Source organism: Phyllostomus discolor, chromosome 4, assembly GCF_004126475.2.
Source record: "Phyllostomus discolor isolate MPI-MPIP mPhyDis1 chromosome 4, mPhyDis1.pri.v3, whole genome shotgun sequence".
NCBI lineage: Eukaryota > Metazoa > Chordata > Mammalia > Chiroptera > Phyllostomidae > Phyllostomus > Phyllostomus discolor.
In genome coordinates, this window is record NC_040906.2 from 39,667,183 (window position 1) to 39,684,021 (window position 16,839).

The 16,839-nt window shown below is 39.4% G+C and overlaps 1 protein-coding gene across 2 annotated transcripts in view; it reads right to left on the reverse strand.

The window, feature by feature from the left end:
- Nucleotides 1-16,839, reverse strand: part of ITGAV (integrin subunit alpha V) — an 84,703-nt gene that overhangs the window by 55,523 nt on the left and 12,341 nt on the right. For both annotated transcript variants that reach the window (XM_028508824.2, XM_028508823.2), the window contains exon 3: nucleotides 414-505. In XM_028508824.2, the coding sequence (XP_028364625.1) occupies nucleotides 414-505 (92 nt within the window). The remainder of the gene's footprint in view (nucleotides 1-413; nucleotides 506-16,839) is intronic.

Genomic DNA, 16,839 nt, shown 5'->3' on the forward strand with positions numbered 1-16,839 from the left:
ACTACTGGAAACATTTTCTAAAAGTTTCTGAAAAGAGGAGCAAGGGTTTGGGGCCATGACACAGGGGAAGATGAGGCAAAGAGAAGGTTGCATTTTTGAAGAAGCAGGCCACTAAAGGGTTTGATTAATCAAAGGCACACCATTCCTTAACCTGACTGAAGAGAAACAAACTGATGGGAACTGTCAAGTGAGGTGCAAGAAATGAAAATGTAGGAGTGAAGGTGGAAAGTAGCAGACACCCAGCCTGTGAAGAAGAGAGAGAGACGGTGGCCTTGGAGCAGAGCTACTTTATCTTGCTGTACCCGGTGCCCCTGAGCACACTGAGGTTTACTAGCAGCTTTTAAAAATAAAACTTCTTTGTTTTCACATAAATCGGCTAAACTCACCTATTAGTAAGTATCCAAAGGGCTTACCAAAATTTTATCCTGCTTTGATCTCACAGATGCTCCAAACCACTGGTGGGACTTAAATTCCAATGGATCGTCCTTGGCAAAATCTCTATTGCCTAAAAAAAAAATATTGTGAGGGATGAGAAACAAAATATATAATCGATGTATAACAGAGTCTATTTTCATTCAGCCAGGTTTAAGAATAGCGTGGCTTTGATAAATCAAATAACGCATTGGCTATTTATCTCATATACTTTTCAACTCATCAGAGAAATAAAATACAAGATGACACAGAAATGTCTTAGGGTTTTTATTAACTTTATCAGTTATCATAATAGAGAGCTGAAAAAGTAATAGCAATTGAAGTTTTTCCAGTTGCTAAACTGTAACATAATTAACTATTAACAAATACTTATGATTACCTACTGTACTCCCAGAAGTTCTTTCTGTGGCACAAAGGTGTTTACAAAAACAAAAGGCTATGAAACACCTGTGTAGAACACCAGCAGTAAAAGACCAAAGTCAAAGACTAAGATGGTGCTAATGACACTGTAATATGAGAATTAGAATCCAGGAGATGTGATGTGGCTGGCAGGAAAAAGAATTAGGTCTGGAATTAGAAATGCAAACATTTCTTTTTCAGTCTACATTATTGAGAAAATTATTCCCAAAGTACCAGGTACTCATGTAAAACAGAAAAGGAAGGAAGGGAGGGAGGGAGGAAGAAAGGAAGGAAAAAAGAAGGAAGGAAGGAAGGAAGGAAGGAAGAAAGGAAGGAGAGAGAGAGAAGAAGGAGGGAGGGAGGGAAGGAAGGAGGGAGGGAGGGAGGGAGGGAGGAAGGAAGGAAGGAAGGAAAAAGGAAGAAGGAAGGAATAAAAGGAAGGAAGGAATCAACAAAGGAAGGAAGGAAGGAAGGAAGGAAGGAAGGAAGGAAGGAAGGAAGGAAGGAAGGAAGGAAGGAAGGAATCCTTTCCACAGTAAAGCTCTTCATCTGGTCAAGGAAAAAAATTCAGAAATACCTGCATCCAGTGTTTTGGTAAGAAGAGACTAATGATTTTTAAACTCTGACTGGCTCCACTTAAAATCTCTTTATAATAATCATTCTTTATAAGTGTACTGGACAAATACAGCAGACACATGTCAATTCAAGAATGCAGGCCAATATGTAAATATCATCAAAAGGTTTGGTTAAATCTGTTCCCTGAAGCTCACCCATCTAGGGTAGTACTGTGGTTATTCAATTCCATTTGGAAGACTTAATACTAACTAAAGAGTTATAAATATAAAAGATTAATGAAAATTTCAATAATGCCAGTTGTCTTATATTCAAGATGAAGGGTGAAACCTTGTTCATCGTAATACCTTTAACTTTTTCATTGTTTCAAAAGTCTTTTTTAATGTGTCAATTTCCAAAGGCTACTCTCTATCTGTAGTCCAAACACCATTGTTCTTTGTCAGTGGTCACAAAGGCACCATTTTATAAGTAGAAGAAAGGAAGAGGAGAAATGGAACAGCTAACATAATATATGCCCTTCGCCATGAAAATCAAGGTTTCCCAACAATGGTTGGCTTGCCTCTAAAGTCTATGTTCACCACACTGTTCCCGCGCAAAACAGTATACATCAGTGACCTACAGATCAGCGAATAGTCCATGAAATCCCTTATTTTCCATCCTTCCATAGTTAGGTTAAAGCCACCTAACTAGTTCTTGCCAATAAGCTATGAACACAAGTTGCAGTTCAAGTTCAAATCTGCTCCCAGTTCAAGACAATTTAAGAGTGGATATGAGATGACTAATTCTCATGAAAATGCAAATGAAAGCCACAAAAAGATATCATCTCATTCCACTTAGAACAGCTATTATCAAAAAGAAAAAAGGTAAATGTTTGTAAAGATGTTGAGAAAAGGACACCCTTGTGTACTATCAGTGGGAATATAATTGGTACAGCCATTATGGAAAGATATATAGATTACTCAAGATAGATAATATGATCCAGCAATCTAAACACAGAACTAACATAAGATCCAGCAATCCCACATCTGGATATATATCTAAAGAAAATAAAATCACTCTATTGAAGGGATACCTGCACTTCCAACATTCACAATAGCCAAGACATGGAAGCAACCCAAATGTCTACTGATGGGTGAATAAAAGAAAATACGAGGATACACAATGGAAGTGGAGTAGGTGGAAGGTACATTCACTTCCTCCCAGGACCCAAATGGAATCAGAACTAAAATATATAACACCAACAACAATAACCAACTGAAAATTAGCTGAACAAAACTCTTACATCCAAGGACTTACAGAAGGAGCCATGTCAAAACTGGTAGGGAGGGTGGAGACTCGAAAAGGGGTGGCCTGCTCTCCCATGGGCAGTGGCTGAGATGCCAGAGGAATATCTCAGCTGCAAAGGTTCCCCCTGAAGAGTGTGGGGTCTCAAGCCCACACTAGGCTCCTTAGCCCAGGAGCATCAGAACCAGGAAGAGGCACCCACTTAACATCTGGCTGTGAAAATCAGTGGGGATTCTGTCTACCAGGGAGGGAAGAAAGTTTGCTAGAGACACAGTGCACACTTAAACAGCAACACACAAAAACTCATTTACACCTACTCATCCTGGGATCCCACAAAGGAAAGGCAGAGCAGACTAGAGTCACGTGAGGAAAGACTGGGGTTTGTACCTCTGGGGAGAGAGCTAAAGGGGCAGCCACCAGGATCCCTGTGCTGAGTCCCTCTCCCATACCACAGACACCATCCTTCTTGGGTGGAACTAAGATTCAAAAGCAGCATATCCAAAGGGAGACCTCAGCATGCACCAGAATCTGCTGAGGCAAGTTCCACTTAGTGTGGCCGGCACCTGCCTGCACGGCAGCTTGTACAATATAGCCGGGGTCAATCCTCACAGTCAGCCAGCTTGAGGGACAATCCCAGGCACAAACCAGCCAATAGCAATCAAGACTCATTACAACAGAGGCCTCTCATAACCCACCACACAAGAGACCTTCCTGGAGTACCCAGCACAGGAGATCAAGGAGACTGTATCACTGGGTCCCACAGGAGACCTACTACATAAGGCAACCCTATCGAGACTCAGAAACAGCATATTTACCTAATACATAGATACAAACCCACAAGTGGGGAGACAAAGAAACATGCCTCAAGTGAAAGAACAGGAGAAATCTCCAGAAAAAAAGGTAAACGAATCAGAGGCAATTTTGTATTTACCAAATACAGAATTCCAAAAAATGGTTATCAGGGTGCTCAAGGAACTAAGTGAGAACTTCAAAAGCATGAAAAACAATAAAGAAACATGAAAAAGAACCAGTCAGAAATGAAGAAAAACATCTGAAATTAAAAAATAAGCTAGAAGGAATAAACAGGAGGTAGGATGAAGCAAAGGCAAGAATCAGCAATTTGGAAGGCAAGGTAGCAGAAAACACCCAATCAGAAAAACAAAACGAAAAAAGAATTTTTAAAAATGAAAACAGTCTAAGGAGCCTCTGGAACAGCATGAAGTGTAACAACATCTGCATCACAGGGGCACCAGAAAGAGAATAGAGAGAGCAAGGGATCAAGAATCTAGTTGAAGAAATAATGGCCGAAAACATTTCTAACCTGGTGAGGGAACAAGATTCACGAGTCCAAGAAGTGCAGAGAGTTCCACACAAGATGGACCAACGTCACCCTAATAAATTCAATAAAAATTTTTTAAAACAATATGTGGTATTTAAACACACGGGAATATTATTCAGCCATTAGAAAGGAAATCCTGCCAGCTGAGACAACATGAATGGATCTGCAGGACATGATGGTAAGTGAAATAAGCCAGACACAGCACTGTCAAGTAGCATATGCTTCTCATTGCTACCATGTTCTATGTTCTATTTCAAAAAGGACTGAAAACGTCCCGTGCCATAATAATTGTGGCTATCTGCCTTTGTGGACATCAGGTTTAACTTAAGCTAGAAAATGTGACAAAAAATAAGTACAATTTTTACATATCTTTTTGCTGTTAATTTTATCATGAAGTATTGTGGAGCCCCAAAATCTATAGTTCGTTCCACATGGCAAGCAGTTTGCCAACAGTATTTAATGAAAATAAAGGAGTACCAGTCAAAGGTGAAAAAACATCAGACGATATGGCTCTTTCTGATAATAAAAAAGGTACATTTGAAAAACCTGGAGTTTTATTAAAACTTATGTATGTCCTGAAACAACAAGGATGTTAAAGCATCGTGCAATTAAATGTGTTTTCAATTACATTACCAAACAAAACAAGTCAAATATATTTGGATATAATGCACTGGCATACACTGGAATCCAAAACTTAAGTCAAAAGTCTTTTTTAAAACATATATATCACCCATTGCTTTGAATGCCTTCAGCTTCAACAAGGTCATAACCTCAAATCACTGTATTTTCAAGAAGGTTGCTCAGAAGGAAGCTCCTTTTTTTACCACTCAGAGTTCTTCCCCCAGAGATTAAGTCTTACTGTACTTGATTCAACATCAGGCAGAAGTTTTACTTAGGGGAAGTGTGAATAGAGGTGGGTGGGGGAAAAAGAAAAGGAAAGCCTGCTCTCCAAACAAACTGACAACTTCATTCATGACCTGGCTGAAACTGGCAGCTAATCAGGGTCACATCAATGAAGTAAATATTTTGAGTCACAGCCCTGAAGTCACCATTTCTAGTAATGCCGGAACTCCACAAGCTGCTTGGACCATGTCACCAAGCTCAAAAGGGAAACTGGATACACACAACTGCAGAAATTCCAGAGCTGGAGGAAATGCTGCCTCAGGCAACAGTCAAGAAAGAACAAAAATTTCTGTCCATAATTCTGTAAAACACCTTGGAATATTTGCTCTGGTCTTCCAAATAAATTAAAGCGTATTTCAAGCAATGGGAAGAATGAGAAGAAATGTCCCATAGTCTATAAATTAACATCATCATACTCTATACTTTCACTTTCAAAAATACAGAGAATGTTGATAGAGAAGTTTGAAGTTAATTAGCAAGTAAATCACTAGACCCTTGAAGATTTAATGTCTATTTCTGTTGTCTTTTAATTTTGTGAATTGCACTTTATCAGATTCCCTTGATTGTACCCTACAGGACAGAAGTCTACGGAGCAGAGCGAATTTTCATGGATTTAGACTCAATCAGCTCTTCTCATTTCCTTGGAGTGTTTCAAAACACACTCTGAAATATTCAACTTGCTGGAGAATTACGGGAATGTTTATTTTTAGGACAGAGTTACCTTATCACCCTAAAGCTAAATTTTTGTTTCTTCTTTTCCTGCCTAAAGAATATCCTTTGAATCAACAAGATTATGTCATCTTTTTTGAAAAGGCCAAAGTCAAGAAAAATGCCACAGCATTGGAAAATACTTATAAGTTACCTGTGCTTTTAGTCATTCAGTTCCCATTCATTACTATATGACTCTACGAAAAATGAAATAATTTAGGTCCTCAGAGAGCTTCTTTACTGTCCCCCAAAGTGACTATTAAAGCAGTGAAATGTACAGCATGGAGACTAGAGTTACTAACACTGTATAGCTAGAGAGTAAATCTTAATATTTTGCATCACAAGAAATTAATTCTAACTGTGTATGGTGATGGATATTCACTAGACTTACTACAGTGATCATTTTGCAATATATACAAATATCAAATCATTGTTATACACCTGAAACTAATATGTTACATGTCAATTATATGTAAATAAAAACACAATGACGCCACCCCGCATTCATCCCTTAATAAAACAGACAATTTGCAGAGATCCTTAAGCAGCTTCTTTGCGTCAAACATTACTTTTGCTCAGTCACTTTTTTTTTTTGCCTGAAAAAGAAACCTCCCAATACTGCTTATTTCTTTACCTGAAAATTAACAAGTCAGGGAAGGAAACATCTTTGATCATTCATTTAAATAAATAAATCATGGGTACCTCCTATGTCTACATGTAAGGAATACAGCAGTAGGTGAGACAAATAAGGGCCCTGCTATCAAGGCAGAGAAATGATAAGTAATTACATAAAGCTATTTCAGAGAGTCAAAAATGCTATAAAAGAAATTGGAGAGAAAACAATGAAAAGGTAGGGACACAGCTGCTGGTATCATGTATTTGTACCCTAGTGATAATGCGAGATTATGTACTTCATTGGTTCAAAGCTGCACGTATTCAGATATTAACATCTCTGAAATGAATGTACATTACAGTTGGGGGTGACACAATTTGCATACTTTAGTAGTATATAAATAGTACAACTTAACATCAATGGCACCCCTACATTTACAGTCAACTAATTTTTGACAAAGAGCCAAGAAAATAGTCTTTTGGACTTCTGGCCAAGATGGTGGTGTAAGGAGACACACTTCACCTCCCTGCACAGCTACAAGAAGGGTCATGGCTAACCTCAAAACAGGAAACACCCAGAACTTCTGGAAAATCGAACTGTATGGAAGTACCGATGACCAAGGGTTTAAAGAAGCCACATTAATCCAGACGGGCAGGAGGGTAGGAGGGGCGGAGAGGACACGGTGTGGTGGTGACAAGATGGCAGCCGCTGGCAGAATAGGCAGTCCCATGTTCACGTGCGGTGGATAAATATCGGGAGGGATACCACGGGAGCAGGCCCAGCCCAAGGAATAAGAAAACAGGAATAAACCTTCATGATCTTAGGTAGTTTTTTTCTTGAACAACTCAAGAAAAAAAATTAAATATAGATGAAGAACAAGAACAGATATTTCTCCAAAGGAGATACACGGACGTCTAATAAGTACATGAAGACATGCTCAACATCATCGTCCACAATGCAGTACTGCCACTTCATACTCACTAGGATGACCATATTCATAATTTTTAAAAAAGACATAAAATAACAGGTGTTCAGAAGGATGTAGAGGAAACTGAAACAATCATATATTGCTAGTAGGACTGTAGGATTGTACAGTCCCTTTTTGCAATAATTTGGCAGTTTCTTATACAGTTAAACACAGGGTCACCACATGACCCAGCAATCCCACTCCTCAGGATCTCTCTAGGAGAAATGAAAACAAGGCCTTGCAAAGACCTGCATATGAATGTGCACAGCAGCACTCTTCACAGTCACCAATAAGTGGAAACAACCCAAATGTGCACTTACTGGTGCGAGAACAAACAAGGGTTCACGGAACACTATTGAGCAATAAAAAAGGAACAGAGCACTGACAACCTGAATGGCCTGCCAGACACAAAAGAGTGCATATTGTGTTCTATTCATACGAATATCCAAAAAAGAGAGCTACATAGACACAGGAGAGTATATTTGTGATTGTTTAGGGTTTGGGATGCAAATGGGGAGTGGCTGACAATGACCATGAGGTTTTGTTTTAGTGTACGGAAAGGCTCTGGAATTAGATATACGGTAAATTATATCTCCATGAAGCTTGTGAAGAAACAAGTGACTAACCTATCAGGTGGACAGGGAGCTACAACATTGAACAGAAATGTGTATGTATAATAAAGACTTGTTCAAAATTAACAGAACATAACAGGAGGATAACAGACTAAGAATAGATAATAAAAAACAAAATAAACCAAAAAGAGCTAATGAAAAAGACTTAGCCTAGCCCTGGCTAGCATAGCTCAGTGGATTGAGCACAGGCTGCGAACCCAAGTGTCGCAGGTTCGATTCCCAGCCAGGGTACATGCCTAGGTTGCAGGCCATAACCCCCAGCAACCGCACATTGATGTTTCTCTCCCTCTCCCTCTCCCTCTCCCTCTCCCTCTCCCTCTCCCTCTCCCTCTCCCTCTCTCTCTCCCTCTCTCCCACCCTTCCCTCTCTAAAAATAAATAAATAAAATCTTAAAAAAAAAGAGAAAAAGACTTAGCCTTATTAGAAATCGGAAGTGCACCTTAAAACCAGATAAACATGTCCCCTTGCAGACTAAGAAGGACACTTTCACGTTTGATTTAGAAATAGGCTGTATCATTTTCCTACATGGCAAACACATATCAAAAGTATGTTAAAAACACATCCCTTCAACTTCTGAATTTCACTTTTAGAAGTGGATTCTAAATAAGTAAAATTCAAACAAAGACTTAAGAAGCTTGTTCAAAGCATTTTTAAGTAATTAAAAAAAACAGCAAAATACCCAACACAATAGGAGATGGAATGAGTACATTATAATTTTATGTATTTCTACACACAGAGACACACACGTATATGCACAGGCCAAAGGCACATACACAAACATGTCACACACACGAACGAAGATATCCTATAGCCACTGGTTTCCAGGGCGGTGGGACTGGGAGTTTTCTATTTCCCCTTTGCCTCTCAGTGTTTTCTCATTTTTTAAATTAATAATTCTGCTTTATTTGTACCACATTTTAAAAGGTGGGGGGAAAAGTAGTGTGGTATGTTTCCATTAATTTTCACATGCAAATTAGTTAGGAGCCTCCATCTCCCCTCTTAATTAACTTTATGTTTATATTTCATCTCCCACACATAGAGGAGTTGTAGTTCCTAAAATTCAAGAACATTGAAATTGAAAAAGCTCCACCTAGCAATTTTTATAAGCATTATCCTTCCTGTTTCTCAATTTCGTATCTTAGAGTCAAACTATTAAAAGTGTATATTGCAAAAAACAGTTCATTAAAAAAATCAAAATTCTATATTACTGAAAAAATGTAAGTAAATAATTTCTTTTGACTTAATTTAAAAAATAGTAGCCCTGGCTGGCGTAGCTCAGTGGATTGAGCACAGGCTGCGAACCAAAGTGTTGCAGGTTCGATTCCCAGTCAGGTCACATACCTGGGTTGCAGGCCACGGCCCCCAGCAACCACACATTCATGTTTCTCTCTCTCTCTCTTTCTCCCTCCCTTCCTTCTCTAAAAATAAATAAATAAAATCTTTTAAAAAAAGTTCCTTAATTAAGAAAGTCTAACAATCAGTGGTTAGATATTTGTGTTAATGAAAGGATGATTTGATTTGTAAACTTCAAAGTGTCTTTAAAATGTAGCTAGAAATATAAATGTTGATTGAAAATGACAATAAAGGTCCCTAACTCCAAAATATTTGCAGTCACAGATTACCGAAAAACGAATCATTTGTGAATATAAATGTAGATTCTAAAATCATAATCTATGAAAATGAGAAAGTGTTACTAATTTACCTACAGCTGCCCCAGAAACACCCTTTATATGAAATTAGATATAATCTTTTCCCAAAAGCAAACAAGAAGAGTCAGAAAAGTAGAGCCAAAAGAAATCATGATGAAGTTCATTTCACTGGGATCGGTATTTATTTATTTATTGAGCTATCACTACCAGAGGGGACAGAATCAAAACTGGCGGCTCCTTCCGTGAGGAAGTCCGGTGGTGCTGCTGGAGCCAGCAGAGAATACAGGCCCTTTGAAATCAGCCATGGCCTGATCAATGCTGGTTTGTTTCCTCCTGGTGATGAGAAGGAAATGATCCTGAAAGCATCTAACATTTTAAAACAAAAACTCTTTGCTGAAGATTTTTTTTAAGCCAAGTCCATGCTAAGTCTTTAAAAAACGGGTATGGGTCAGTCCCACTGGCCAGGGAAGAGACTTTAAAGGATATGAATTCAGTTTTGGGAAAACATTTAAAGTGTTAAAACTGTCACCTGACAATAAAGAATTTGGATTAATTGATTTCTAGGTTGCCTACCAGCTCTCCAATTGCATCATTCTGTAACAGAGGATGACAGATTATATCTGGAGAAACAGTTATTAAAAAGAAAAGTCCTTAGTTCTATAAAAACAAAAGAAGGGAGACTATGTTTCTGTATTTTTAAGCGTCTAACTTGCAGGATTGTTGCAAGTGTAGGAACGTCTCCACACAGCTCTGAAAGACAGACAATTCACCAAGAGGACCAAGTCATACTTCAGAAGCTGTTTTAGAGTCTGCCTAATTGTTTTAATGGCGATGAGTTGGGAATTATGTGGCACAGACGCTTGAGAGTAGCTAACTGTTTTCTATTTTCTATTAAATACAAAGTGTTGTAATATCCAGAAAATACTCCAAAACATTTTTCTCCACCAGAGAACTGGCCTAGCCAGGGTTTGCCCACAGGCTAGAGCCAAGCCCTTCTGGGAACTAGTGGTGAATATTCCAGCAAGCCGGTTTGGGTGGGTGGGGGAGTAACCTGACTTCCGACCTTCTCTAGGACAGACTTTATTGGTGAAAGGTGACACCCATTCACAAGATTTGGAAAACAGAAGCATCTCCTCTTTTTAGGGGACATACTTAACCATCACACCAGCAGGCCCAGGCTTTTGCCAAGCCAGTTGTTGCCTGTTCTGCCCACTCTGGGCAGATCACCAGTCTATTTTTTTTTTCCAGAAAGACTCAGTATTGAGAAAACAGGGCACAATCAGTGTGTTGGTGACATCCACTCCTAGAAAAAGAAAGCATGTTGCAAGGACAGAATTTTTCCCATACCTTCATGGATATTACCTCATTCCACCCACATGAGACCCTTGAGCAGTGGATATTATGCATATGCGGCAAATGGGAAAAATTAAGGCTGGCAAACTTTGTCACTTGCCCAAGGTCACATCTAGTGAGTGTCAGAGTGTGAATCTGAACCTACACCTTCTAAATCTAATTTGCATTCCTCATAATCACAAAGCCAAAGCAAAAAGAATGAGGGCAGGGACAAGGCCTGCTTACATAAAGCATGATTTTCACCCTAAGGGAATTTGCAGTATAACCAATACCAAACAGCAAAACACAGAAAAGGGCACCGTGGCAACAGAACAATGCCCCCCTCATGACCCACCTCCGCCCAAAGATGTCCAAATCCTAATCCCTAGAACCTTACATGTGACTTTACATGGCAAAAGAGACTTCGCAGATGTAATTAAACTAAGGACCTTGAAATGAAAAGTACTCTAGATTATCTTATCAGGCCCAATGCAATCACACAGGGAGGCAGTGGAGTCAGTGTCAGATGATGTAGCCTGAGAAAGACAGGGGTCGCAGCCACTGCTGTGCGTTAAGACAGAGGAAAGGGCCACAAGCCAAGGAATGAGAGTGGCCTCTAGAAACTGGAAAAGGCATGAAACCAGATCCTTCCCCAGAGCATCCAGAAGGAAGGCGGCACAGGAGACACCTTGATTTTAGCCCACTGAGACCCATTTTGGACACCTGACCTTCCGTGCTAAAGGTCATCATTGTGTGTTGTTTTTAAGCCAAGTTTATATTCACTTAGTACAACAGCTGTAAAGAAGTAATTCAGGCATGAAGACAAAATTGAAATAACAGACCACCACATGCCTGCTACATGAATATTCTCAACATTACTTTGCATTCCGATATAATACCGTTTGGAGTATATTTATGTCCTAAAATGCATAGATCATTCATCCTAAAACTAAATCACGTGTGAACCTCTGCTTAAGGTGTACTATTCCACACTCACATTCAGACAAACTAAGTGTGTTTTCTATATATCAATCATCTTGGTGTAAAACAAACAAATCTTATCCCAAAATGACCCCTTCATTTTCCTAATTCCACAATTCTTCAAAGGTCATCTGATTCTGTCAATTTAGAGAAACACTGGTTTTCAGCCATTATGCAAACCTTGGTTAAAACTACAAATTGCGTGAAATGATGAAATGAAAGGCTTTAAAAATCCAAGAGGGCAACTATTGTACCATTGCAAATTGTAATATTTCAATCACTACACAAACATGTAAAGTAAGACAGTAGGCCTTCCTTTCACACCCTAGGAGTGGTTCTGTACACATATTACGTCAAGAAAATTAGCAGAAAAAAAATTAAAAAGACACACTCAAATGAGAGTTAAGAGAGCATGTTTTGCAGCTAACTCTCACAAATCCAAGAGATGAATTCAGACTGAGGTTTCCTTTTGTTCCTGTAGGCTCACTAATGCATAAATACAATTCAAAAAATCAAAGCAGCAAGTAAATTTGCCATGTTGGATTAAACTTTCTAATAAATTAAACTTTTCATTACAGACATTTTCCCTTAATTGTTTAAAAGGCATGTCTACAATATTTTAAAGATACCCATATGATAATATTATAACATATAATTATGCCAAAATCAATGACTAGGAAAATTAGTAGACTATATATACTGTAATGTTCATGTCAAATCTACTTAGCATGGCCAGAAACCAAAGACCCAAGATCTATCCACTGAGCTCTAGATCCTTTTATTGTATTTTTTAAGATTTTATTTATTTATTTAGAGAGGGGGGGAAGGGAAGGAGAAAGAGAGGGAAAGAAACATCAATGTGTGATTGCTCCTCATCTGTCCCCAACTGGGGATGTGGCCTGCAACCCAGGCATGTGCCCTGACTGGGAATCAAACCAGCAACCCTTTGGTTCACAGGCTGGAGCTCAATCCACTGACCTATACCAGACAGGGCTAGATCCTTTTATTCTTAATATAGTGCTCTATGTGTGTTAGGCTTTATAGTAAATTTATTTAGTTAGCCTGTTAGTTTAGAGTATCTTTCTAAAATTCATTTAGAACTTTCCTTAGCTTACTTCCAGCTTCACTTCTTTTTTTCTGTCTTATGTATTAATTATTAGAACTATTGGGATAACACTGGTTATTAAAATTATATAGGTGTCAGGAATACAATTCTATTAATATAGCATTGGTATATTGTACTGTGTGTTCACCACCCCAAGTCCAGCTACATTTCCTATAATGCCCACACTACCCTTGCCATACACTTAGAGAACTTGTATGGGAAGTTCTCATTTAACGTTGTTGGTAAGTTCTAGGACTAAGCTAAGCAACACATAACAAAACCAATTTTACCGTAGGCTAACTGATATAAACAAGAGTTAAGTTTCTATGCGGGACACAAGGAATTACTTGCTTTTCATTCATAAACATCTTTTACTAATCTATGCAAAAATTGTTTCCTCTACCTAGACCCCTATTCCACATCTGGCGAATTCCATCTCATTTTTCATTGGCTAGTCAAATGTCACCAAGTGATCTGGGAAGCTTTCCTGAATGTCCCCAGACAGTTAGATAATGTCCAGTTATGCCTCCTTCATTTTGGTATAAATCTATTTGTCTCTAGTGCCCAGAATTAAAGTAAAATAAAATTAGATTGGTTTTCCAAACATATTTTTGAAACCTTCCCTTATCTCCCACTACCCAAAATCATGCCCTGGGGTAGAAAGAGAAGCACACTATAAGTATTCACCTTTCCTCTTTAAAGAGCTAAGAAATCAAGTGTTATGCTACCTTAAAATCAAAATCCAGACTTTCTTCCTTAGCTTCTACTACACATCTTAATGCATGTAACAAACCACAGTAAAAATGGCCTTCTAATAAATTATACATACTGCCTAATATCCAGGTGCATCTTTGGTAAAGTAAACTTAGTCTATGGATTACTACTCAATAATAGGTATGCATTGTATTCATAAAGGATTCTTTCTATTACCTGGTTTTGCAAATGAAGAGAAAAAAAGTACCCTATTTTTCTTCTGAAGGATCCTAGGCTTCCCTATACAAGCTCATAATCTGTCATTTCTTAGTTGTGTGAGATAAGAGGCTAGACTTTCAAAGGTATAAGACTTAGACCCAGCCAGTCAGATACTACGATAAAAGCTTTGAATCTCTAGCAAGTGATGCAGAGACGCAGAGATGAGAATTATTCTCATGATGTTGTTCCCCACTTAGCAGTACCAAGTCCAGCAGCAGTAAACCCAGCACTAAGCCCCAGCAGTAAACCCCTCTCTCTGTTAGTGTCTCTTCGCTCCTGCCCATTTTTCAGGCAACTGGCGAGTTATCGATACACTTCCAGTAAATTCCTGTTTGGCTAAATTTAGTCAGAGTCTATATATTTATTACTTTCATGAAGAACCCAACACCTGCATAGAATAATATACACATGTGCAATCTATATGTCACATGATAGTGAGCAGAAATAAATTTGTTCCCTGCCTTGCAGAGCTTACAATCTAGTTAGGAAAACAAACATGTCATAAACAGAAGGAAAAGAAAAATAAGAGAAAGAAAACCAACATGAACTGCAGCTTAATGAAGAAAAAGAGCTGTGCTTAGTGCACTAGGACTGCTTGTAGAGCAGAAGTTGATCTACAAGCAGGAGGAGCAGAAAGGACTCTTCATGATATTTAACAACCACCATTTAAAAGAACCTTACTAAAAGATGTTTATTATGGTTCTGGAGCTAGCCGACTTCTTTAGGGAAAAAAAAAAACAAGTGTTTTTTTTTTTTTTCTAAAGAGAAACAGCCCAAGAAACAAATGAGCTAAAAGTACTTCATACAGTTACAAACTTCAAATGTTGACCCCACCACCATCACAGGACTTCTCATGGCTCAACTACACTTTCAGACTCACCAACTACCAAGGGCCACACGTGTAGCACCAGTCTATTCAGAGGATGCAGGACAGAGACACACATACCTCCTCGACACGAGTCCTTATATGAACTTCCCTGGGCGGCGGGGCACACAGCTGTCCAGAGCTCTTCTCTTTGCCTCACCAGATGACAGCTCAGATATGAAGACACGAGATCACACAGGGACAGAAGCAACCCTGGCTCAAAGCCTCATATGCCCCCTGGAATGACATCACTTAGGATGATTCTATAGCTTAGCTTTAGGGTTCCTGCGGAGAACATGCCAGTGATCGGAGCAACTGTACTCAAAGAACCCCAAAGCCACAGCATTCCCATCAGATACATATGTCCTATTTATAGTTTTTCCCAGTCTAAATGCAATTTACCAACCAGAAGCCATTTTTGGCATAAGCAATACTATCTAAATAGTTGCTTAGCCACTCATGACCCTATAAAATAGAACGAGAAACTTAACAGAAGATCAACTTGGCATGTGGAATTGGAAAGGCTTTTAATAACCATTTCCCAACAGCTGACTTGATAACATACAGTTGTAACATCCCTGTATGGATTATTCAGTTAGGTTGCATTGTGCTGGAGTAACAAGCTTCCCCAATCCCCAGGAGTCAAAAACAACAAAGATTACTTTGTACACATACATTGTGGGTCAGTGAGAGTCTATGCTTCATGTCTTCCTCGCTTTGGGACCCAGGCCAAAGAAGGATCTATCATTAAACTATCACTAATCAGAATAATACTCCAACTCTTATACCCTTCTGCTCATTTTTATCTGCTAGAAAAAGTCACATGGGCATACCTAAGTTCGAGAGTTTTCCCAGAAGTTTTAGAAACATGATATGGATGAATAGCTGTAATATCTACCACATCATATGAATCAGAGCTAATTTAAATATTAAGTTATTTTATAAATTTTCATTCTCAAATTAAAAAAAGAACGGAACCCCTTAAATCATCAATGTCTCTTCGGAACTCAGAAACACAATAAAGCAGACAAACCAATCAATGTTAACTCTTCTTTATCATCCCAAGAATATAAAAAAGGTAGGTAACTTTCCAAAATAACACTGGAGAAATGAAAGAGCCTGGATTTGAAGCCAAGTCTGTCTGACTCCAAGGCCCATTTCCTTTCCACGGTATCATGGTGTGGAGCAAACACGGAGTGAGTGAAGAACAAAGAGTCAGAGGGCAAACTCCACAAGAGTAAACCAGAAGCTTCCCCTCCCTACAGAGAGAAAGAAAGAAAGAAAAGAAAGATGGGTCTGAAAGACGCAAAGGTCCTCTCCGCTACTATGAGCACATAGGTAGAATCCGAGCTGGAGTGTTATGATGTGCATATTTTAAAAGGCTCACTCTGGTGCCATAGAGAACAAACAATCACAGTATCCAGGGCAGAACGGTGAGGAAAGAACCGGAAAGAACAGTGAGGTGTGTGGGCTCCCTGCCAACTGCCTCTCAGGGCTCCTGTCCACCGTTCTCCAGCCTGCTGTTTGCATAGGATGCTGACCAGTGTGAAATGTACTGCTGCCCAGGGGCTCCCAACTGGATTCAGCCAGAGGGGAACAGGTACAAAAGATCAAAAGGAGGAAGGAAAGTGAGGTCAGGGCTTTATCCACCCCCAGCCCCGCCCCCCCCGCCCCCCCCCCCCTCCCGCACTGCTCCCTTCTGGCCCCTTTGGGCTGGCTACTGCTCTCTAACAAAGTCACAACTCCTGTCAAGTGGCTCTCTCCACCTAATGTTCTGTCTAGGCAGCTGCTCCTTTCCTGAGCTCCGGAGCTCCCTTCAGGCCCAAAGGCCAAATTTTAGCTAGTGCCAGGGTAATACTGATCCACAGGACCCTGCACAATCCTTGGTCAACGGTCCTTTCACTAAAAGCTCCTCAAACGATCCCAGTTTCAGGGGTGCCACCTCTTTTCTGGCAGCACCCTCACTAATTCAGGAGTCTAGGGCAACAGTCCAGGTGTGAGAGAATGGTGGCTTGGGGCAAGATGCTAGTAGCAAAATGACGTGTAGCAGTTGATTTCTTACTTACTGACAAATTTCATGTCAAG